This window comes from Telmatherina bonti (genome assembly GCF_933228915.1).
Source record: "Telmatherina bonti genome assembly, chromosome: 6".
NCBI classification, from domain to species: domain Eukaryota; kingdom Metazoa; phylum Chordata; class Actinopteri; order Atheriniformes; family Telmatherinidae; genus Telmatherina; species Telmatherina bonti.
This window is the reverse complement of record NC_136624.1, coordinates 11544766-11567642: the sequence shown is the minus strand read 5'-3', so window position 1 is coordinate 11567642 and position 22877 is coordinate 11544766. Positions and strand designations below refer to the sequence as shown.

At 39.6% G+C, this 22877-nt stretch overlaps 1 protein-coding gene across 1 annotated transcript; it reads right to left on the bottom strand.

Moving 5' to 3' along the window:
* Positions 1 to 1341: 1341 nt before the first annotated feature.
* Positions 1342 to 21788, bottom strand: pltp (phospholipid transfer protein). The gene is made up of 15 exons (XM_079242748.1): positions 21733 to 21788; positions 13831 to 13963; positions 11828 to 11927; positions 11615 to 11743; positions 8746 to 8901; positions 8497 to 8560; positions 7551 to 7706; positions 7291 to 7467; positions 5560 to 5619; positions 4775 to 4939; positions 3825 to 3892; positions 2933 to 2975; positions 2777 to 2840; positions 2625 to 2701; positions 1342 to 2527 (listed from the first exon to the last, which is right to left on the bottom strand). Exons 2-15 carry the CDS (start codon positions 13940 to 13942, stop codon positions 2405 to 2407), a joined length of 1494 nt encoding a protein of 497 aa, XP_079098874.1. The 5' UTR covers positions 13943 to 13963; positions 21733 to 21788; the 3' UTR covers positions 1342 to 2404.
* Between the last annotated feature and the right edge of the window lie 1089 nt (positions 21789 to 22877).

The following is a 22877-nucleotide window of genomic DNA, read 5'->3' as shown; positions in this document are numbered from 1 at the left end:
TGCAGCTTAACTGAAGTGACCTGATCAATAAACTGGAGTGAAACCTTGATCAAAAGCATCTTTGATTATGTTTATATTTACTTACTAGTAAAATGTTCATATAAAGATTTTATTCTATTGTACTTATGGTTTCTGTGTTTGGTTACCTGTGTTCACATGATATATTTTTATAGTTTTATAAATCTGGTCCATTACAAAACTGGCCGGACTGGAAAACCATGCATTTCACATGTTAACATGTAGTTTTGCACATGTGAAACCCATGTGTTTTTTGTGTGGTCATGTTCAAACAACATGTTTGAAGACGGTTGCACAGTGGTTAGCACTATGGCTTCACAGCAAGAAGGTCACTGGTTTGATCCTTGGCTGGGGCAAGGTTTGGGCAGTGGCCTTTCTGTGTGGAGTTTGCATGTTCTCCCTGTGTGTGCGTGGGTTCTCTCTGGGTACTCCGGCTTCCTCCCACCATCCAAAGACATGCATGATGGGTTAATTGGTTACTCTAATTGCCCCTAGGAGTGAGTGTGAGCGTGAGTGGTTGTTTGTCTCTGTGTGGCCCTGCGATGGACTGGCGAGCTGTCCAGGGTGTACCCTGCCTTTTGCCCAAGCCGGTGCTGGAGTTGAACTCTGGTTCCCAATGAGTAGAGCAGAGCAGGGCAGAGTAACTTTCCTCTGGGCCGACAGAGTGGACACCTAGCACAACAAGGTGAGTGAAGATCCACAACTCACGGTTGGGGGTCCTCCAGGACGGAAACCCAGTAACCACTGGGGAGCAGGCTCCAAGGGCAAGGCAGGAAGCGGAAGTCGGGGACAGATCAGGTCGGTAACGGGCAGGCAATTGTGGTCGGAGTGCTGGAAGGTCAGGCATGAGAGCAATGACAATCTGGCAGTGAGTGAATGGTGGAGGCTGCATATATGCGCAGGCTGAACTGATGGGGATTGTGAACAGGTGGCAGAGGCAGGTGAACTGATTAGGGGTGTGGCAAGCAGCAATGCTGGAGGAAGCAAGGCTGATTGTGACATATGTATACATATACATATATATATGTATATATGTATATATATGTATATATATGTATATATGTGTATATATATATATATATATATATATATATATATATATATTTATATATATATATATATATGTATATATACACACACACACGTGTGTGTGTGTGTTCTGTAGAGACAGCAGTAACACATTATGATTTAGTGTTTTATTAGAATCCAGTTCATTGTTGTTGTAAATAAACACATCACAAGGTGATAAATAAAACAGTTTATTTGTTTAAACACATAAATGATTTTTGAACAGTAAAATGACCACACACAGCTATGTGACGTTGCCATAGTTACAGTACAGGTAAACAAAGTTATCATGAGAATGTTTTCCCTGCTGATTCATGAGACCATCGTTGTGACCATGTGGTTGTAAGAGGAAATAAAATCTGGTAAAACTGGTTTAGCTCTGATTTCAGCTGGATAGTTGTGGTCGTTGATATGCTGCAGAAATCCCGTACTGTCCCATTGGACATATTTTCACAAAGATCAACATCACAACTATACATATTTCAGCACTTCTGAAACAAGATAATTTCTTAATGAATGATTTGAGGATATCAGAAAATTAAATCTCTTTAAAATGTAGAAGCCTCTCTGTCAGCTTCAAAACCTGATGTTTTGATCGTGTTGATGCTTCATTCAATCAGCAGGGACAGAATCTCTTCTCTGCACCCAAATGTCAATGTCAGTTTAGCAGTCATTAGTTACTAAACTACTCCAAAATGTACTTCTAACCGGTGGAGTAATACTGTTGATCCATGTAGGTCTGGAAAGACCACCGTCCCCCTCCTCCTGTGACATGCCAACCATCTGAGGTGGCCCCTAGGGTGTCAAACCAGATTTCAGAGGTGGTCAGTGCACCCTGGTTGCCCCTCTAGCTGCACGACTAAAGCATCATCCTAAAAGGCGCTCGACCACGTATCAAACAAGGCCGATACTGCAGTTATTAAGCTCAAAGGTTTTCTGCTTCACACAGTTTTTTGTCCATTCAGAGACACTGTAGTAAAAATAGTGCCACAAATATGCCACCTGCCATCTATGTGTGTGCCAACAGCAAGTAGATAGAAATGACTCATTCTAAAACAAAAAACCCCCCATAAAATTCAATTTAATAAAATGATCATATACTAATATAAACACAGATTTTAATGATACATATTGATCGTGGACCTCTGATTTAGCTACACGCTGCACTTTTTATTTAAAGACGTCGCAGTAAATAATCAGAACTTTATTAACACTGTAAAAACAGTTCTAACACTGTGTGTGTTTGTTGTCTTTTTGTTTAAATATCACTGTGATGCATAAATATTTACATGTTGTATCATATCTTTCTACTCTACATTTAGAAGGTGCTGGAACTGGAGTTGGTACTGGTGCTGTTGTACGGGTCAGTCTCAATGCTTCCTGCCATCATTTCTCTCAGTCCTTTGCTGAAATGAAGATTTGCTCCGATCACAATGAAACCCTGCAGAGACGGACATAGAGGCTCAATAAAGATTACAGAATGCCACCTGTTCAGGTGGAAGCCATGCAGCATCATGCCGCTATGTCTGAATACTCACGTTGTGATATTCTACAACATCCTCGATAAAATCCATTCCATCAGCGAGAGGAATCCGAACGCCCTTCTTGGTCCAATCTAAAAAAAAACAGACAGCGTCACAGTGGGTTTGCGGCGAAATCAGGTGTTTGTGTGCTCCATGGAGTTTCTTACTGTTGATCAGAGGAACCACAGACATCTGCAGCATGGTCTTCAGAGGAGCCTGCAGAGGAATCAGCTACAGAAGAACAGGAAGGAATTAGGGAGAAGTCTCTGTAAAGTTCCCCTGGACATATTTTTGATGCTATCACAGTGTTGAAATGAACTTACCGCTAGAGACTCCAGAGCTGACTGGTTGGAGAAGATCTTAAACCTGCAGGAAGAAATGGGTTGAAAATCAATACATTGTAGTGTTCACATGTAATCAGTTCATTCTCTCTTGTGGTAATCCTCTACATCAAGTTATAAATAGATTTTAAAATACAAAAGATTACACTGCAAACCGGATTGAAATATTTGTCAGAAAAATCACAATTGGATTTTTTTTTAAATAAATTGTTCAGCCCTGGTAGACTTGGACTGCAGAGGGATGCCCCAGGATGCACTGAGCACTTTCTTATTTTGTCATGTCATTGCTCTTTAATTTGCGAGTGTAAAGATTTGTCTTTGTGTTTTATATGAACTTATATATATATATAAGTACTGATACAAACAATCAGTGGGATTTCCACAACCACTCTTAAGAGTCCTCATTTGATTTCTGCAAATCTATTATAGATGCTAGATTTTTAGTAATAAAAATCTAGGATCCCTCATTTTTCTTTTTTTCTTTTTTTTTTACCTCCCAAATAGCCATTAAACCTGATGAAACCTAATAGTTGGTCCGAGGTTCTAAAAGTAGTTTTAGAGGCAGAACCTTCGGTTATCAGCTCTCTCTGAGGAACAAGTTCCCAGTTTGGCTTCAGGAGTCAGAAGCTTCCAGAAAACAGCAATTATATTCCCACGTTCATTTCTGTTTTATGCCATTTGGAGAGACGTAATCTCTGCTCAGTCAGAACATCTTAGACTTATTTAAGAAGACACTGTCCCCAGTCTCGATTTTGGTACATCCTAATGAGGGTTCAGATTTTGTTTGATCTTACAATCCAGTTTGGTTTCAGGGTTGGAAGTGTAGGAATACAGGTGTCAGTGATTGTCCTCACAAAGACAGTAAATCATGTACCTGCGGAGATCTGCATGGACAGCCAAACGTTTTCCTCTTATGGACACTTTGGCATTAAACTTTGTTTCCTGCAGGAGAACAACACAACACTTATTATAGAGGAGCAAGTTCAAACTTTGAACTGGGACCCACTAAAATCTGGTTCAAACCAGTTTTGAAAACCTGTAGCGATACTGGAAAGACAGCTGTGGTTTGTAGATAGTTTAAAACCTTTGGACATCTGCAGGTGTACCAGAAAGATGATTCTGTAAAAGTGGTTTTGTTTTAATTCCAGTTAAACCAATTTAAGTTTAAGGGTCCATTCACATCAGGATAGTCCGCCAGACTCGGTCCAATTTGCGACTAGGCTCAGTAGTAGGGGGTGTATCCATTCAGATAGAGTTTGCATTCACAAACCTTTACACTGATATATCCACATTTTCACCAAAGGTGGCGCTGCGCTCATATTTAGCAAAAGAGAGGACGAGACCCGCGTGAAGAAGAAAACTCCTGTGAGTTAAACATGGAGATGAAACTATCACTGTTTTGGGTTTTTATGTTTTCTTATGTAAGTATACTGCAGAAATACACTGTAACAATGGGCGCAGTATGAACAGATGAGGCAGAGGATCACTATGTATTTACCCACAATGCACTGCTACATCAATTGCAGGAGGTGACATTTTCTTGTAGTCCACTTCCTGTATTTGGTTTGCTTGAAACGCGCTGAGACCTGCGTTTGTAGACAGACAGAGTCCACTTCTTTGGGCCACATCAGAACTCGTTTGGGGCGTTCACATTTCCACAAACGTAGCGGCTTTTCCGCACAAACGGACTCGGATTCTAATCAAAAAGGCAGATGGGAATGTACCCTAATATTGGCTTGTATTTTATTACAAATTGATGCACTGCAAAAGGACAGTGTGTGTGTGTGTGTGTGTGTGTGTGTGTGTGTGTGTGCCTATACATACCATCGTCATGCTGCTGAGCTGGACTGGAGGCCGACCTGGAGGCAGTACCATCACCTTGACAGTGGCTGTCATAACAACCGTTGCTCCAGATGTCTTAATGGAGGTTTTTGGAGGTGAGTTGACAGCGAGCTGCAGAGACATGGGGGCGTCCACCAGAGCCGGGTTCTAACCACACCGGAACATCAAGACAGACAAACCAAAAATCAACTAATTTGATTGTGAATCATGAATGGACCATTAAATGTTCTGACAATTTGGACATCACTAAATGCTTGATGATCTAAACCAGGGGTCCTCAAGGGCTCTTTCATTAACTGGATCCAACAGCCAATGAAGTTCTGCACAGTGACTGATTAGTTTGAGTCAGGTGTGTTGGAGCATGGATGCATGGAAAACCTGCAGGATTGTGGACCTTGAGGACCGGAGCTGGGCATCCCTGATCTAAACTGTCCTTTTCATCATCTTGTCAACATTTTGACATCATCAGACCAAGGTGAAACTTAACATGACAAGTTATTTAGATGTTATATTGTGGTATATTCACCACTGTTAGTTTTTGTTTCAACAAAATGTTTAAAATAAAGGAATTACCATTTCAAGATCCTCCTTAAATGTCTGACGTTCATGATTCAATACCTCTTTACCTTTTCCTTAAATTTCACCCTAAATCTGATTATTCCTAACATTTTGTAAGTAGTTGTCAAAGCATATAAAATATAATCACAGATGACGGGTCTGTACTGTTTCCATTGTATTTTGAGTGCATTTACTGCACTTTTACTCACCATCATCATAATAGTTCCAAAGTAAGTAGTTCTTAACAACACTTCCAGGTCTTTGGGCATCTGAATGAGGACAGAGAAAATCAGTATGAGTGAAATTCAGATGGGATTGGTTTGCTTCTCTTGAACTGTGTGTGTTGGGTTATTATTCCTGTTGGCTTTAAGCTACAATGCTGTGAGGCTCATTAACAAATAAACTTTATGCATTTTACAGCCTTTTGTATGTTTGTCAGTGGATTTCAAACTACAGAAACATGTTGGATATATGTATGTTTGAATGAGAGACAGGGCAATCCATCTCTGACCCACCATGTTTGAAGTCAAGGTCAGGTACAGGTGCAGGTTTTGTACCTGTACCAAAGGTCTTTACTGTACTGTGTTGATAGTCACTACTTCCCCCTCCTGAGCAGCCGGATAGTGGACTGGACTCTCCTTGAAGTTCTTCAAGGCCGCACAAAATGCCTTACCCAAGTTTTCACGTCAGTGATCACCAAAGCTGGATACTTTTCAGCTGCCTCAGGAGTCTCAGAGGCAAAAAAAAAAAAAAAAAAAAGACCCAATAGGACTCTTTCAACTTGATGGTGTCCCTCATCATCAGTATCCATCAATGGGTTTTGTGCTTACTACACAACAGGCACTGACCACCTTATTGCCACAGCACTGGTTGATCATCTCGACAATGGAGGCACAGAACGGCGCCCAATGTCTCCCACCTCCCTCAGTTCTGGAAGCAAAACTTTCTGACTGGATTTTTCCAGTTGCTCCCAACAGGCCCTCATTGTCATGGTGCGGTGGTGGGGTTGTGGACACAAATGCTGGATGGAAGTGTAGGAAGCAGAGGAATTGCAGAGAATTGTCTTTGATCAACTGAGAAACACGGGGATGAACTACAAACAACAAACTAGCAAATGGGAACTGAAACAAAGTAATATATTTACAGAGAAACAGAACGAGACACAGGTAGGTTGAATGGACTGAATGAAACCATGTGAATTAACAAACAGCAGGGAAAGCAGGAAACAAGAAACAAGGAAATTAAACAAGAAAAACTACATTATAAAACAGGAAACCACGACTAAAAAACAAATTCCACAGGTTCCATCATGACATTCATGACATGTTGGAGCCTGCCAGGCCTGACCAGCATCCTCTCCCACCATCTGAGCCAACTAACCACCAGGTAGTGATCACCTCCCTTCACCTGAGTGTCCAAGACATGAGACTACTCAGGTTAAGATCAGGGGAAACCTTTCCTCCATGCCACACTGCTCCTGGTCTCAGTCATCACTCACAGGGGCATTAAAGTCTGCCAGGTAGTAGTCCCTAGTTCCTAGTAGGAACATACTCAAGTTCCTCTTTCAAGCAATCAAAAAGGGTAGGTATTCTGAACAGCTGTTTGATGCATAGGCACACCCCCACCTCCCCCTACACACTCACACACTTAAAGTTAGAGGGGGGCTACCTCTTTCACTGGAAAGAACCTCTAAGTGGAAAAGAGTTCAGGCCTTCTCAAGCAGACTGGTTGCAGAGCCTGAACTGTGTATTGAGGTGAGCCTGAATATATCTAGTTTGAGGCTCTTGCCAGTTTTAAAGGCCTATCTTGATGTACTTTTTTTTACTTTGAACTCACTGATGATGGCCTGTGAAAGGGGAGTAGGCTATTTGTTTTAAAGTGGAAATGTTTCAGCACCTGCATGTCTCTGTGTTGCCTGTTAGGGTTTGTAGGGGCTTCACCTTCTCATTGACGATGTCCATTTGAAAAATTCCTGCAGTGTAATAAGAGAACATCCCGCTGTCAAAGAAGAACTCAGACAGAGCCAGATAAACCATGCGGTCGTATTCTCTGATGATCGGGTCCACAGCATAGTTCACCAGTGTATGATTCTGGTGAGACAGGTCGAAGAACATCCCCTAGACACAAGCAAACAACAGTAAATAAATACCCAGTTGATAGCTGTAGACAGTCCATCAAATTCAGATTGTCTGAGTCTGACCCTGAAATGCATATCAAGGCTCCGGGATGTCACCACAGGATCATCGATCAAGGAATAATCAATCCCAATATAATCATCCACCTCTGTCCTCACAGGTATCGTCTCCAACATCGAGTTTACGTGAACCAGAGCAGCATGATGCAGAGATGGGCAGATCTGACAGAAAAAAAAAACAGGTAAATTAAATTCAATTCTATTTACAAAGGACTAAATCACAGCATGATAACCTTTTCACATCTGAGCTCAGTGGAATAAAGAGGAACTAAAGAGGACATTTGGAAGACTCATACTGACTTAAACTGGTCTAATATGGCTCCTTTAAACCAATGAGATGGGCGGGAGGAGACCTCTGGTGACTTTCAAATGAAAATTACGCCAATAATTTGAATTTTATTTATTTCCATTTACCTGTGTGTCTGAATTACAAACATGTGGGGGAGATGGCCCAGATGAGCTCTCCTCTGGCTGACAGCCATTCTGTCAAGCTGACGTTAACGTCAGTAAAATCCTGGTCAGACGCATGTAATAAATTCATTTGTGGTTATCGGATGCAATGCAATCCCAACTTGTCTGCTGTGACAAATATGTGTGTTGATATACATTAAAAAGAAAAACATCCTTGCTGGCACTCTGCTGCTGATTCTTCTCCATCAGGCGTGCAATGAACTCTGGGAGAAAAGAGGCCGTGAAGGATGCATCACTTGTAGCTTGTAGTGCAGATATGAAGGGTGGATGCAAAGGAGTTTTTGAACTGGGACAGCACTTGGCGTGCAACTATGACGTAGCAGCCGATGAATCCGCACTTCGAAGAGCCCTAGTTCAGACCCTAAACTGGGGCACAGCTATCTTCTATAACCACTTGTTGGTGACCATGCAGAAAACAAAGGAGATAGCAGGATAAAAGAGACAAAGGGTCACAGAGAGGGTTCAGAACCAGATAAGTCACCTGTTGGTTGAGGAAGAAGCGCATTCCTGACGTCAGAATTCTGCCTAGGAAGTCATAAACTTTCCTGAAAAAAAGAAAGATCACATGACCATTATGAAGAACAACCTTTATTTCTTATTGCCAAGTGATAATTTTGCCTAAACAACAAAATCCGGAAGGTCTTGAGGGTATTCAGTGTGTTATCAGACCTGTCATCAATAATCAGCTCTGATTATCATTCATAAATATGAATTGACAAGTGTATTTTACCCAAGTGTTCCGCTGAACTTTGCCATCATTTTGTTGATTTTGGCATTACAGGTGATGTTATTGATCTTAAGCCGTCCCTCATAGTCTCTGACCAGGTTCACAGCTGTTCTGATGTTCACTCCTTCAGCTGAGGCGTTTATGTTTCCTGTGTCGTAACTGACTCAAAAACAGCCAAAACAAAAACAGTATCAGCTGCGAACAGTTTGTCAGTCCCATGAAGCTATCTTCATGTTTTTAAAAACCTCCAACGTTAAAGAAAAAGCTACTCTGACCCTTCGCTGAGCCCTGCCCTAGAAAGTCCCACTGACCAATCATTCATTAGCAACGGTAACTAAGAGAGGAGTCTCTGGCAAACTTTCTCTTCCTGCATAAAATACCAAAACTTTCTGAAGGGTCACAACAGAATTAACATTAGTGGACGGTGGTACAACACTGTCAACTTTAAGTAATGTTGAAAATACATCACAGTTTTCTGCAGTGTAACGGACCCAGAACGGACATTTAAAGGGACATTGTGTAACATTTTCTGTTGTTTACTGGCCAAAATTGATGTCTGCATTCATAAATATGTTATCATTGGTGTATAGTGACCTCTGCTAGTAATCTGACACATCACTGTAAGCGAATAACTTTAGATTTCTTTATACATACGATGGATAAGCCATTAGGGAAGTACCATGACAGTTTGCCATCTTGAAACTACAGTCAATGTTAGGGAAGAAATATCACAGGCGTGGAATGAGAACATGTTTTCTCTGTGAGTTAGCACACAATGATCAAGATGCTGGAAGAGAAGATCAGTCAGAAAGAGGCCTACTATCCCAGAAAATCTGTTCATTGTCATTTACAAAAATGCAGGCAAATGCAAATACTGGAGCAGTGCAGAAGTTGTTTCACCATCGCCAGGAAAGTGAAAAATACCGTTTATAAAGGCAGAATGACCTGAGCATTCAAAAAAGAGGATCAAGATCGGGCTAGCCTTCTGCAGGTGGAGCAGAAGAAGGAGAATGATTTTAAAATGAAAGCTGAAAAGAAAAGTCAACTGTACTTCCTCAGCTAACTTTCCAGAAGCCAACTTTTTTCATTTGGTTATGTTAGACAGTGTTGCTTGTTATCATACGCAGCATAGCAGTCGACCCTGCTAAAATACATTCGCATTGTTGGTACAGAAGTGTATGTTGATGTGGTTTCAGTAATGTATGTTTCAGTAGCTTTTAAGTTGCGTTAAAAGTCGGCTTTTTGTCTCAGTAAATGCAGCTTATAAAGCCTCCACCCACTGACTTTTAGAGTGGCTTTAGGCAAGTTTATTTGTATAGTACATTTTGTGTACAAAAATATTCAAAGTGTTTTACATAAGACATTAAAAGTGTTACATATGTTGCAAAGAATGCATTAAAAAGTAGTAAAAAGCTGCCAAACATAGCAACAATCACAGTGAAATAAATGAATCATCATAAATTAAATTAATCTGTGATGAACTGGCTACCTACCCAGGTAGCCAGTTCATCACCCCGCCTATTGCCTTGCAGGTGCACCCCGCCTCTTGCCTTGCAGGTGCACCCCACCTCTTGCCTTGCAGGTGCACCCCGCCTCTTGCCTTGCAGGTGCACCCCACCTCTTGCCTTGCAGGTGCACCCCACCTCTTGCCTTGCAGGTGCACCCCGCCTCTTGCCTTGCAGGTGCACCCTGCCTCTTGCCTTGCAGGTGCACCCCGCCTCTTGCCTTGCAGGTGCACCCCGCCTCTTGCCTTGCAGGTGCACCCCACCTCTTGCCTTGCAGGTGCACCCTGCCTCTTGCCTTGCAGGTGCACCCCACCTCTTGCCTTGCAGGGTGCACCCCGCCTCTTGCCTGATGATAAGGGGCAGATATCATAAGATTGCTCTTCTTTCTGCTCCTTTTCATTCAAGCCATATTTAATTGGCAGTCTTATTTTGTATTTATTTTTATGTTGTTTTGAATGAAATAAATAAAAATGAAATGAAAGATGAAATGATTGCTGGGAAAAGCCAATAAGCGCAGCTTGGAGAATGGGGCGGGTCTGGAAATTGTGCGGAGCTGGATGTCAAATGGGCGTGGTTAGACGGGCAATGGGTGTTGGGAGTTAGGGTTAGCAATGGCCACAAATCAAAATGTTGAGGGGGCCGGGTTGGACATCCAGCCCTGTCCAATAACCAGCCCCACCTCATTCTCCACCTGCAGCAAAGACCCACTGATTCGGACCAAAGCTTTAGTTAGTTAAGCGGTATAGATAATACACTGTCTGAACATATCTAGATATAGTCAGGGCCTAAACCGTTGTGGGATATGTAAACAATCAGTGGGTTTTTAGAAACTATTTTCTGACTGACCGGAAACCAGAGTAAAGATTGTAAAACTGAGTTCAGATCGCACCAGTTTTAAACAACTTGATTTACAGCAACTGAAAGTTAGTGTTTACCACGACTAGGAAACCCACTGGAACCACGTAAACATTCAGTTTCACCAGAGTATAACCGGACTAATGATGCAGTTTGCAATATTTATGCATTCACAAACCTCTTCATTTGAGTGAACTCTCTATGAAGTGTCACATGACATGCTTGATTCAGAGTTGTCAAGGCTTTTTGATACACAGTGGCTGCTGTTATTGCAGTAAGCAAAAGGTGAGATGCTAAAATGCTTTGTTTGTTTTAATGCATTGGATGTTTTCAGTGTTAGATGGGAGTAATTCTTACACAATGTCCCTTTAAGATTTGATAGATGCATGAACGAGATCTCTTGTCACTTAAAATAGATTTCATGACTGTGCATATAATGACAAAACAAAAATACAACAAAAATACAACATTGTTAGTGTAGTTTCAAGATTTCAGTGTTGTGCAGAACTAACAATAACCAGTAGAGGATCCGTCGGTGGAAACTTAGCGAGATAGATGAGTTCTGAACATCAAACAACAAACCCACGTCAGGGATAAACTGCAGGTCGGCGTGGGTCAGATTCAGCTCGGTTATCTTCACACTAAGTACAGGAGAGAACAGATGGAGGATGAATTCACACGTCAGAGAACTACAGTTTTATTCACGACAGAAATAATCGGCATACTCAGTGATGGTGTACTGAAAACGTCCTTCTTTGCCCTTCATCTCTGGCATATTGATGCTACTGAGCTCCTCTTCAACAAACTTCTGAGTCTCATATTTCACTGGAAACACAAAACACACTCGGTTGCTATGGTTACAGCAGATAGTAGAAGCTGCAGTACTGTAGCAACACTGACAGGAAACAGGGAAATGCCATCAGAGTGCCTCCCCCACCAAACTCCCCCACATGGGATAAAATTCACTTTGATGAAAATAAATTAAAATTTCCTATAAACTCTGGTGGCAATCAGAATCAGGCAGACAGGGAACACACACACACACATCCATTCATCCATCAATCCATCCATCCAATGTGCAGTGATAAGATGTCTGAAATAAAGTAAAAAAAAAACAAAACAGCTTTTTGTGGTGTCAAAGTGCATCAAAAGCATCTTGGTTTTATTCCAGTGATATGACCATTGCAGGAACAGGTGGATGATTTTTCTTGTTCTTTTCAGAAAGACAAAACCTTTCGCTACCTAATGACAATTTAACCCATGTGGCTGGTAAAAAGCTTGGCAGGAAGTTTCATTGTGATTTTCAGGTCAAAATAAAGATCTTTTAGCCAGATAATAGTGATCTGGTAGCATGTCCATGGATCCCAGAAAGGGTAAATCATCCTTCACAATTCACCCCACAGAGTTACAGACTGCCGTTCCTGAGAAACTGTTGATGATATAAGCGATAGAACTTGGGGGTGCTCTTGATCTAGCAGAGTTTTAAGGGTTAAAAACTAGACTAAAAGTTGATACAAACAAGAAAAGAGGGCTTTCCTGCTGCCAGTTTGCAACTGATGATGGTATTTGGATCAACGCAGAAACATTTAGTTTCTAGTTTACTGTTTCAGTCTGGATTTCAAAGGAAAAACTTTAAAAATGCCATGACGAGGCTGAAACTACGGTGGCATGTTGAATAAATAAAGCATAGTGAATAAGCAATGACGTTCAAAGCTTTGTGCATCATTGGTCCTGTGACAATGGTGTTTTGAGTCAAGCTATGACCGTGTTTTGAATCCTGCGGTTTAGTAAGAGCAATTCAAGCTGTGAAGCTTGAAGCCAATGACCAAGTAGCTGCATGATCAGCATTCGCAGTTTTTTTTCTAAGTCTTAGATGCAAAACTTCAGCTGGAGATTACTGTTTGTACTTGTTTGCTCTTGGTATATAAAGTGCTATACAAATAAATTTAATTTGATATTCTCTTACTTTCCATAAGGTATAACTCAGTTTAACCCTTTCATGCATTGTGGCTGTATAGCAGACACATAATTACAAGCTTTTTTCCTGCATATTCATGAATGAGGGTGGTATTTTTGTAAATAAACCCCTTTAGTGTATGTTAGTGAGTCATCCAATACATTTCCACTCACTGCAGAAAGGATATGTAATATAATTTAAAATAATGTAATCACGCAAGTTTGCCTTTGCGATAAATAGAAAAAGAAAATGTTTATTTTCTTTTACATATAATAGAAGATTTACAGAATATAATTATATATCATTTTATAAATATTTTATAGAATACATTAAAATAAATAAATCATGATAAACTCTAAATATCACTGATAAATAAAAAGTATCATTGCATATGTCTGTGGAAGTAAAATACTGTATTTAAAAAGGTTGCATTGTTTTACTTAATTCATGCATGAAAGGGTTAATCAGTTTTCCTTTGAGGTCCTGCCATAGAAGAAATCCCAACAAGATGGACCAAATGTTTCTAGACATACAGCTCTCTGTCACGTCTTTATAGTAATATCCACCTTGAGAGATTTTACATCTCATTAAAACTGGACCTCTTCTGAATCCTCAGCAGGAGGTTTAGCCCGTTACCTTGGCAACCGTCAGCCTTGTAGAAAAACATAATATGGGTGGAAATATTTGAGCTGGATTATACAGGGACTTATTCTTGGTGAGGGTTGGAATCTGGATTCCAGTTTTATTTTGGATAAGTTTTAAAGAACTTACGCATTTCCAGTGCTCTGTCAGTGATGCGGATTTTGCAGCCAGCAGGCTCAGCAGCGGCCATGATGGATCCCAAATGGAAAAAGACAAAGAGGAACAAGTGACAGGAAATCATCCTGAAACAGGGCCCAATGAACTGAAACAAAATAGAAGAATAAAATATCAACATATTATAGATTCTCTGTAAGATCAGTTGTTTTTTAGTCTTTCAGTTTCTCAGCCTGACTGTTTATTGAGATGAGAATATTTCCACAACGTTGACAGTTTTACCGTTTTTCTCAGTCGCTTTGGTGCTTTTCTCACAGCAGAATTAACATTTGCCCAGCAGTTAGTGCATTTCCCACAAATATTAGTACTAACAGCAGTACCAGTGGATATCCTGCAAAAGCATGTCACTTGCTAAAAACAGCTCATTTCTAAAAAGCAGGTATTTATGTAAGTGAGACTTTAAACAAAAAGTACTGTCACCATGAGTACTAACAAGATAAACAAATGGCTTAGTTGTGTTTTCATTGTGAGTCTGATTTGCAAGAGTTTGTGAATACACAACAGTTAGATCCTGGAGACTAAAGAAATGCCCAAGACAACACTACACACTGATGTATAGCCATTTAAAAACAACAGTAACGTTACTGAACACAGAGTAGCTGAACACATGACACAATACATTTGATTTACAATTTACTTCATATGTTCTTTACTATTATTTCTTCTAATAGTAATTTACTCACAGCATTTTGGAAAAAAAAAAAAAAGAATAAATAAATAAATAAATACACACTTCAGTCACTTCCATAGAACAAAATTAAAAGTATCAAGTCTGTATCACAGCCGTGAACAAAATGCTGCTGTAGCAGTACATACATTCTACTTAAACATAAATCAGTCATGTACAAAAAAATATAAACACAGAGAATTGTATTAAAGCAAAAGCTACATTTCCAAAAGCATTGAATATGTGATCAGTGCAATGAAAAATGCTACTCTGATGCGTAGAAAGGACTTTTATTGTAGAGTTTGAACTGATAGCCAAGAAAATAAACTGTAATCATTCATGTTAACATAACATGTTTTTATCAGTGTGGATCCATTGCTTGCTCTTTGAGCATCATGAACTAGGACATAGGGCACCAAATAATGTGTCATCACTTCCTGCACTGGTCATTTAAACCACCTCTCTCTCTTGAACACTCCTCGTACTACATTCCTATAATAATCTTTACTCTAAAAAATTATTCACAGTAAGAAGTAATTTTCACTGTGTCAGAATATTTCAATATGGTCCCATCTGGAATAAATATAAATGCTAACTATTCCTTTTCCCCAGCTAGTTTCACTCTGTTTGTCCAGTAGCAAAGGACAGGCGAAAGTAAATACAGCAATCTTTACATAGATGGTACTTTTACTACATTTCATGCTCTTTCCACTAAATGTAATGTACAACATTAAAAACTAACCTCTGTTGTCTTGTATATACATCTGTTTTGTTTCATTTTATTTATTAACATAAATATTCTGTGTGCATCTGTAATGTTTTGTGTGTGTTACCCCTTTTCATATATTAAATCTATTATTATTATTTTTGTGTTTTACTCACAGCTTGTGCAATAATAAATTAATTTGTTGGATGTCTTATTTTTCAATTACTTTCCTTTTTTTCCCACATACAGAATATACTTTTAGTAAAAAGTACATATTTGTACTGTTTCTTCTAAATGTTAGGGTAGAACACCAGGAAATGGACTGTATTAAAAACATATGAAAGGGTGAAACGGTAAATAAGATTTACTCATAGATTAAGGTTTTATAATTCCTTGTATGTTCAAAGAAGATTTTAAGTGGATATATGACTGTGCAGTGTTGAGGAAAGAAATAGGTTTTTTTTTTCTTTTTGCTCATTTTTAATAATTATTTTATATTTTTTAAATGCAATTATTTAATACACAGCTCTGATTTTTTTTAAAAGCTTGTTTTACATTATCCTTCTTTCTATCACCACCCTGGCTGCAGCTCAGGAGGAAGCGCTACAAACAGGGTCTGCCAGTCAAAGGCTGGTAGTGTGACATCATGTCAAAATGTGACGTGTTGAGTGTGTGATAGAAAAAAAAATCTCTACTCACTCACTCACTTTTCGACTTTTTTACAGTGCAGGATTTCACCAGAAATACACTACTGATCCTCAGATGCATTCACACCTAATGGACTTCCAGACTTGGAACGATTTGGGCTGCATCATTAAGCCAGTCAGAGTTTGCTTTTATACTGCTCTTTCTCTAAAACACACCTTCTGTAAAGTGTATTTCCTTCCTCACCAGAGGTAGTGCTGCATTACTGAAGGAGAAGACTCATTTATCTACTGGTTAATGCAGGAAAACTTCTGTTTCCATCATATCAGACTAAAAGCATGGAGCTCCTTTTTCAAATGTCAGATCCTACTTGTCCTGGGTTGATTATATTTCTGTCTGATCTTTGACCTCAGTCTTCCACATCTGACTACAAGACATGTCTTCTGGCATGGTGCAACATTTCAACATGTTTTGGTTGTGTTTACCCAGAATGCCCTTTGCTTTGTAGTCAGCATTCTGTATTGTACTAGTGTCAAACTCCTGTCCTCAAGGGCCGGTCTCCTGCAGGTTACTTTTGTCTCCATGCTCCAACACATCTGACTGAAATGCATAAGAAGGCTGACAAGAAGCTGCTGGATCCATTTGACTTGAATCGGCTGTGTTGGTGGAAGGAAACAACAGACAACCTGCAGGATATCGGCTCTTGAGGACTGGAGTTTGACACCTCCGTTGGTTCACTTGAAGCAGGCTGAAACCCACATTTGTGGACGGTGTACAGTTAACGTCTTTGATTCAGATCAGAGTAAATTTGCACCTTCACACCTACCCAAGCAAAGCAGACAATCCAAATAAATAAGTAAATGAGTAAGACTCAAATGCAAATAGTTGGATTGAATACACTGTTAAGGTACAAATAAGGACCCTCTGCTCAGGGAACAACAGTGTATACCAAGATGATCCATTACAATCAAATCCTGCAGGCTTTTACAACATGATTTATCACAGCAGTACAACTAAGAAACACTAAATGGGGTTTCTGAAGATGCACAATTTGACATTAAAAACACTACGCGGACATTACTGTGATGGACTGGTGACCTGTCCAGGGTGTATTTGCCCTTGGCCTGATGATTGCGGGGATAGGCTCCAGCTTCCTGGCAAACCTTAATTGGACTAAGCAGTTACCTGGGATAACATCTTGTCACCTTGCTTTGCAAATGAAAATGTGCTTAAACAGGTGAGTCTGACATCTTTCCTTTTGTGACCTTAAGAAGGGAAACAACCGCTTACCCCCATAGTGGATAATGCCACAAACCCGTTCCCCCAGCTAGCTGAGCCTGCTTTCTAAAATCACCACGCAGGTGCCAGCAAAAGCCTTTTCCTCTCCTGGAGAGGGGTGTGGAGTGGGCGTGGATGGCACTGTGTCTGGACATCTAAAGGTTCAGACACAGAAACAACTCATTCACAACAGAAACCACTGGACCAACGTTTGGAACGACTGAAATTAAGGACAAAGGCTGAGTAAAAACAATGTTGGTGGACCTCTGACATCTATATGAAATATTCGACAACATGCATAATATGGGATTTTAATAGATAAAAGAATTAGAAATTAACTCTAGTGTCCTTCTCATTTCCCAATCACGCAAACTAAAATGTCTCAAAGTTGCTCCTGTTCAGTTCTCTTTTTTCTAATTTATCTCTTTTATTACAAATAACCAGAAGTTATTTAGGGATAATAAAATGTTTGAATGCCACCGTTAATGGTTGATGCTCTACAAGTGAAGCTGCAAACATCAGAGCAATGAGTGGTGGTTTTCATGCACAGCAAGAACAATAAAATTCAACGAGATTTAAAATCCAGCTGACACTCTTTACATGTAGAAAGCTCAGGACAGATCACTACTAAAAGGCAAAAGAGAAATAAAAAGACAGGCATCTGCTTATACATAAATAAGTATTTAACAAAAAGAATAGCCAAAATGGCAAAGAAAACAGAGGCATCATGGGAACTTAGAGCAGAAATGGAAACGCGTGGATCCGAGAGCAGGGAGGATTTTCAGACCAAGCCTCAGATGAAGCTTCTGGTCAGGAAAGATTCTCTCTGAAATGATCCAGAAAGACCTTCACATCCTAAAAAACTGATGAATGTTGGGTTTTGATGAGTAAGGAGGTGCAGGCGGATGCGTTCCTGGATTATACAGTACCAAATAGATTCTGTGGAGGTTTCAGAAAAAATCCAGAACTGGAAAATATTTTTCCTCCCACAACTTTTCCCTGAATGCACACTGCTGAAAACAGGCTGAGATCAGGAGCAAACAGCTGGAGCGGAGCCGAACTCTCAGTCCGACAAATAGAATCAGGGTCACGAGGCTGCCGGACGGAGTGGGGGCGGAGGGGGTTGTGAAACAAAGGTTACTGCAGTTCAAGTTGAGTCTCGTTGAAATGGATGTCACAGAGTGTTTTCACACTCAGGGTTCAGTCCTCATCAGAGCCAAACACAACCTTTTTGGGCTTCATTTTAAACTAAAAACGCGGTTTTTGGAATATGCAGCTGATATTGGCTCATCAAGCCTTCAATGGTCTGAAACATAGGAGAAGCTGGAAACCAGTGACTCTCAGCTCAGGTTAAAAACAACAACAACAACAGAGAAATCTAAAACTAAAACAGAAAACAAACTAAAAATAAAAACTACAACTTTCCTGATGATATTATTATCCAGAACAAATCACTGGATCCATCTCCAGACCAAATCAAATATAAAGATTTTATGGTTGTAAATGAATGTTTCCAAACATCAATCCATCATCCTTAACTTTTTCCTTTTCTTCAAAAGAAAGAAGAAATCTCACTTTTCTCCTTCAGGACCTTTTTGATCGCTGCACCATAAAAAAATTCATGTTTTTTCACAATCCCTTTGCTTTCTTTTTTTTTTTTTTTTTTTTTTTTTTTAAATCTTTTTTTAAATTTTAATTTTTAAGAGTTTCAAAGTTGAATAAGTTGATTACATTTATTTATAGAAAATAAATCCACTGTCAAACATCAAATAGAAAAGTAATCCATTTTTGGTGTAATTATATAAATACAGGGACATGATTCAAAGTATGGAAATACATTTACATTTGTTGTACATGATGAAACCTAGCTTCAAAGCTTTGATGCATCGTATCCACTACAGTGGACACCTGTATAAAGGCTGTTTTCCAGTATATCCATAAGTGAGGATGCATGGTATGTTTATAATTTTGCCACTTCAGTGGGCATTAGGAGAGTCACCCAACACACTACCACTCACTGAAGAATAAACAAATATAGTATAACATTTCATATATACACATACATGTAACTACCAAGTTTACCTCAGAGATGGACAAGACAAGAAAATGTTGAGGGTCCATTTTTATGGAATATTTCTAATAAATAAATATGACAGTATATCATTTTATAAATATTTCTATAGAATAGATTTTTTTTTAAAAAAAAGAGTAAAATAATATTAAAAACAAAGGGAAGTGTCTCTGTACATGTCTGTACGAGCCTTTTCTCTAGCAGCCCCTAAATTCTGGAAAGGTCTTCACCTTTCTGTGAGGTCTGCTACGACTTTAAGTGGTTTTAAGTCTCATTTAAAAGACTTCTTTTTGAATTGTCTTTTAACTCTGGAGAGCAGGACTACTAGGACCCCCCCACCCCTTTTTGTTGTTGTTGTTGTCATATATTGTCTATTTAACTGTTTTTATTCAAGCTTTTAATGTTGATTTGTTTTATTAACCTGTACAGCACTTTGGATACCTTGTGGTTTATGAAAGTGCACTATAAATAAAGTTTTGATTGATTTTGATTTGATTGATAGTAGGAATAAAATATTGCATGTAAAAAAATGTGGCATGGATATTTTTTTATTTTTAATTTCATGCATCAGAGGGTTAATTAAAAAATGTGTTTTCAACATACAGTCCATAGTTTTCATGTACAAAAGAGCCTCAAGCAGAATGTTACAGGGGTTAAATGTTGATATAAATTCCCATTATATCATAAATTATAAACCACCTGAGTCACAGAAGAAGTTACACCATCATGCATCCATAAAAACCCCCCTCTTTAATAACCTGCAGCAGTGATGGAGGACAGAAAGCCGTCTGTCCTCCGATTACACCGTTTGATTTGTCACCATCCCATCAAATCAAGGCAAGTTTACTTGTTCAGCACAATTAATGGAAAAGATCATTTAACGTGCTTTACATAGAACATTAAAGCATTACAACAGGGTGCAGAAGAGGGATTAGAAAGTACATAAAAGAAAATAAAGAGAAACAAAATCGTATTAAGACAATTAAAATATTATAATTATAGTAATAATAAAATCATCATAATCTCATATATAAGAAATCAATGAAACTGAAAACTATTAAAAGCAAGCAACAATCCTGATGAAAGTTACTGTAAAGGTTTCCTGCATACATACATTTGGGGAAGTCATTTGCACTTTATTTCACTTGTTTTCAGCCTAACAGCTAAATAATGCCTTTCAATGTGGTCTAGACTGGTCTGGACTAACCGACCTGAGTCCTTAGATCTGAAAGCCCTGTTAGGTCTAGTTCTCTGAACATATCATAGATATAAATTGCTCTGCGATTTCTAAACTATCTGTTGGCTTATAAATCTATTCTGTGACTGGCTGGAAACCAGTTTCAAGATTTAAAAACTATAAATCAGACACGTGTAAAAATAGTCTAAATAAATGAATGAATAAATAAATAAGTGTAAAAAAAAGAACGAAAATCTGCCATTTTTGGTAAATATTATTTTACAGTCACATAATCTTTATGACTCTGTATTCCCATACGACATCCCAGAGAATAAACCTATCACCATGACAACACAAAGAGCTGACATCGCTTTGTATCCTGCAGGCTGCATTGAACCACAAGCTTCTGCTGTTTAGACTGGTCTATTATTTTGGATTGGACCATCAGAACTTCAGTACAATTCAGACTAATAATCGGTCTGAGAGATTGTAAAACCCATTAGTCTCACATTGGGGCAGTTTGAGAACCTCCATGTTGTCCCAATCCACAAGAAGATCTCCTTGAAGACAAAACTCAGGGCAAACCGAGGCGTGGTTTGTAATAACACTTGAGCACACACACTAATCACCAGGTCTGAAGATTTCAAAAGCTCCATTTCCTAGAAACACACGCGTGCTTTGTAATTAGTGGGTTTGATGAAAGCGCAGTGACAGCAGCCAATCAGCATCCAGCTGCTGCTGCCACATGGTTTCTGGCTGCTGGCCTTTAATTAGAACCCCCAGAACTGCTGCCGGTTCTTGTGTATTTACTTCAGCTTCACACTGACTTCAGATTTTTATGTTTATTTAAAGAATCAAACCAAATTCTTACCAGTTTGCCACAAATCTGGCTCTGCTGCCTCACTGTGAACAGACCAGAACCAGCCCCTCAATGTGCTCCCAAAACCTCCCAGCTACAATTCCAGTGATGAAAAACCGCAGAACCAACAGCAAAGAGGAACCAAAACCACCTACAGAACCGGTACCAGAACACCTGAACGCAGCCAAAGCCAGAATTCAGAACAGCTGAGACACAGAGAAGTCAGAAGAACTTGAACAGTTGACTCACCTGTCCATGATGACACCCTGTTTACCTGTTTGTTTACTGCTTTGTTTACCTGTCTGTCTGTCTGTCTGGTTTTCTGTCTTTCTGTCTGGTTTTCTGTCTTTCTGTCTGTCTGTCTGTCTGGTTTTCTGTCTTTCTGTCTGGTTTTCTGTCTGGTTTTCTGTCTTTCCGTCGGTGAACTTTTGAATGTCAGAGTGTTGAAACTCACAGATCAGCTGCTGATGAAGATGAGGAGGAGGAGGAGTTCTGTTATCCTGTGTCTGTTCACTCTGACCATCTCTCACTTTGTACACAGTTTTATCTCCAGGGACTGACTCCTCCTCCTCCTCCTCTTCCTCCACCCCTTTTCCTCCCCCTCCTCCTCCTCTTTGCAGACTTGCTCTCTCTGAATCCATGACACAATCTCGAGGACTGTCGATGGCCCTGATAGTTTGTCAGATTCAGAGTTAAATATTCTGATCTGTAATCTGCTGGTGTTACTGGGCTCAGGAGGTGATCCAGTTCTGACCATTAGAACCAGTTTTGGTTGTTGGACCAGCGGTAAACCAGATTAGTAAACATGTTCTGGTTCTTCTAAAGTCCTGACCACAGACTTTATCCAGATTCCTGATCCAAAATCCCGATCCAGAGTCTTAATCAAGAATCTTGATCCAGGATCCTGATCCAGAGTCTAAATCTAAAGTCCTGATCCAGAATTGAAAATTGCAAAAAACAGAGTCTGATCTGGGATGCTAATCCAGAATATAATTCAGAGACCTGTTCCAGACTCCTGGTCTAGAATCCTGATTCAGAAACTTGATTCAGTTTTTTTAAACTCTGAATCCAGATCCAGAGTCCTGATCTTGAGTCCTAAACCATGATTGATTGATTCAGTCATAATCTAAGAATCTGATCCAGACTCCTGATCTGGAATCCTGAGATCTAATCCATAGTCCTGATCCAGAATCTGAAAATTCACCTTGGCTGTGGGATCTTATTATACTTAGAAGAGTCAGAAAAGTCCATTTGTGCCGAGTTCTGAGTCATGAAGTTGTCATATGGGTCAGAATCCAGTGTAGGAAGACCAGATGATTCAGTCCAGAACATCAAACAAGCAACGCCTCTGCAGTTCCACAAAGACAAGACGTCTGAGTAAAACAAACACTGAGTAAATGTTGATGTGCTCTCATGGTACCTGGTCCACAGATCGATAAAATACTGGTCCTGCTGCAGGTCAACACCTGGTTTCCACAGAAAAAACAAACAAAACAACACATTTCTTCACATTTCTGCGCTGCAGGAAAAGAAGAGTTACGTTCCTGCTGGGAGCTTCATCTGGTTTAAACTGGACTGGATTTCAGTTAATGGGTGATT

Bases quoted from the DNA above. Each gene is read 5' to 3' on its own strand.
- pltp (XM_079242748.1), bottom strand. From the start codon at position 13,942: ATGATTTCCTGTCACTTGTTCCTCTTTGTCTTTTTCCATTTGGGATCC. The intron at 2,841-2,932 runs GTAAGTTCATTT...GTTCTTCTGTAG, and splicing joins CAGCTCTGGAGTCTCTAGCG to CTGATTCCTCTGCAGGCTCC. The intron at 2,528-2,624 runs GTGAGTATTCAG...CCGTCTCTGCAG, and splicing joins ATGTTGTAGAATATCACAAC to GGTTTCATTGTGATCGGAGC.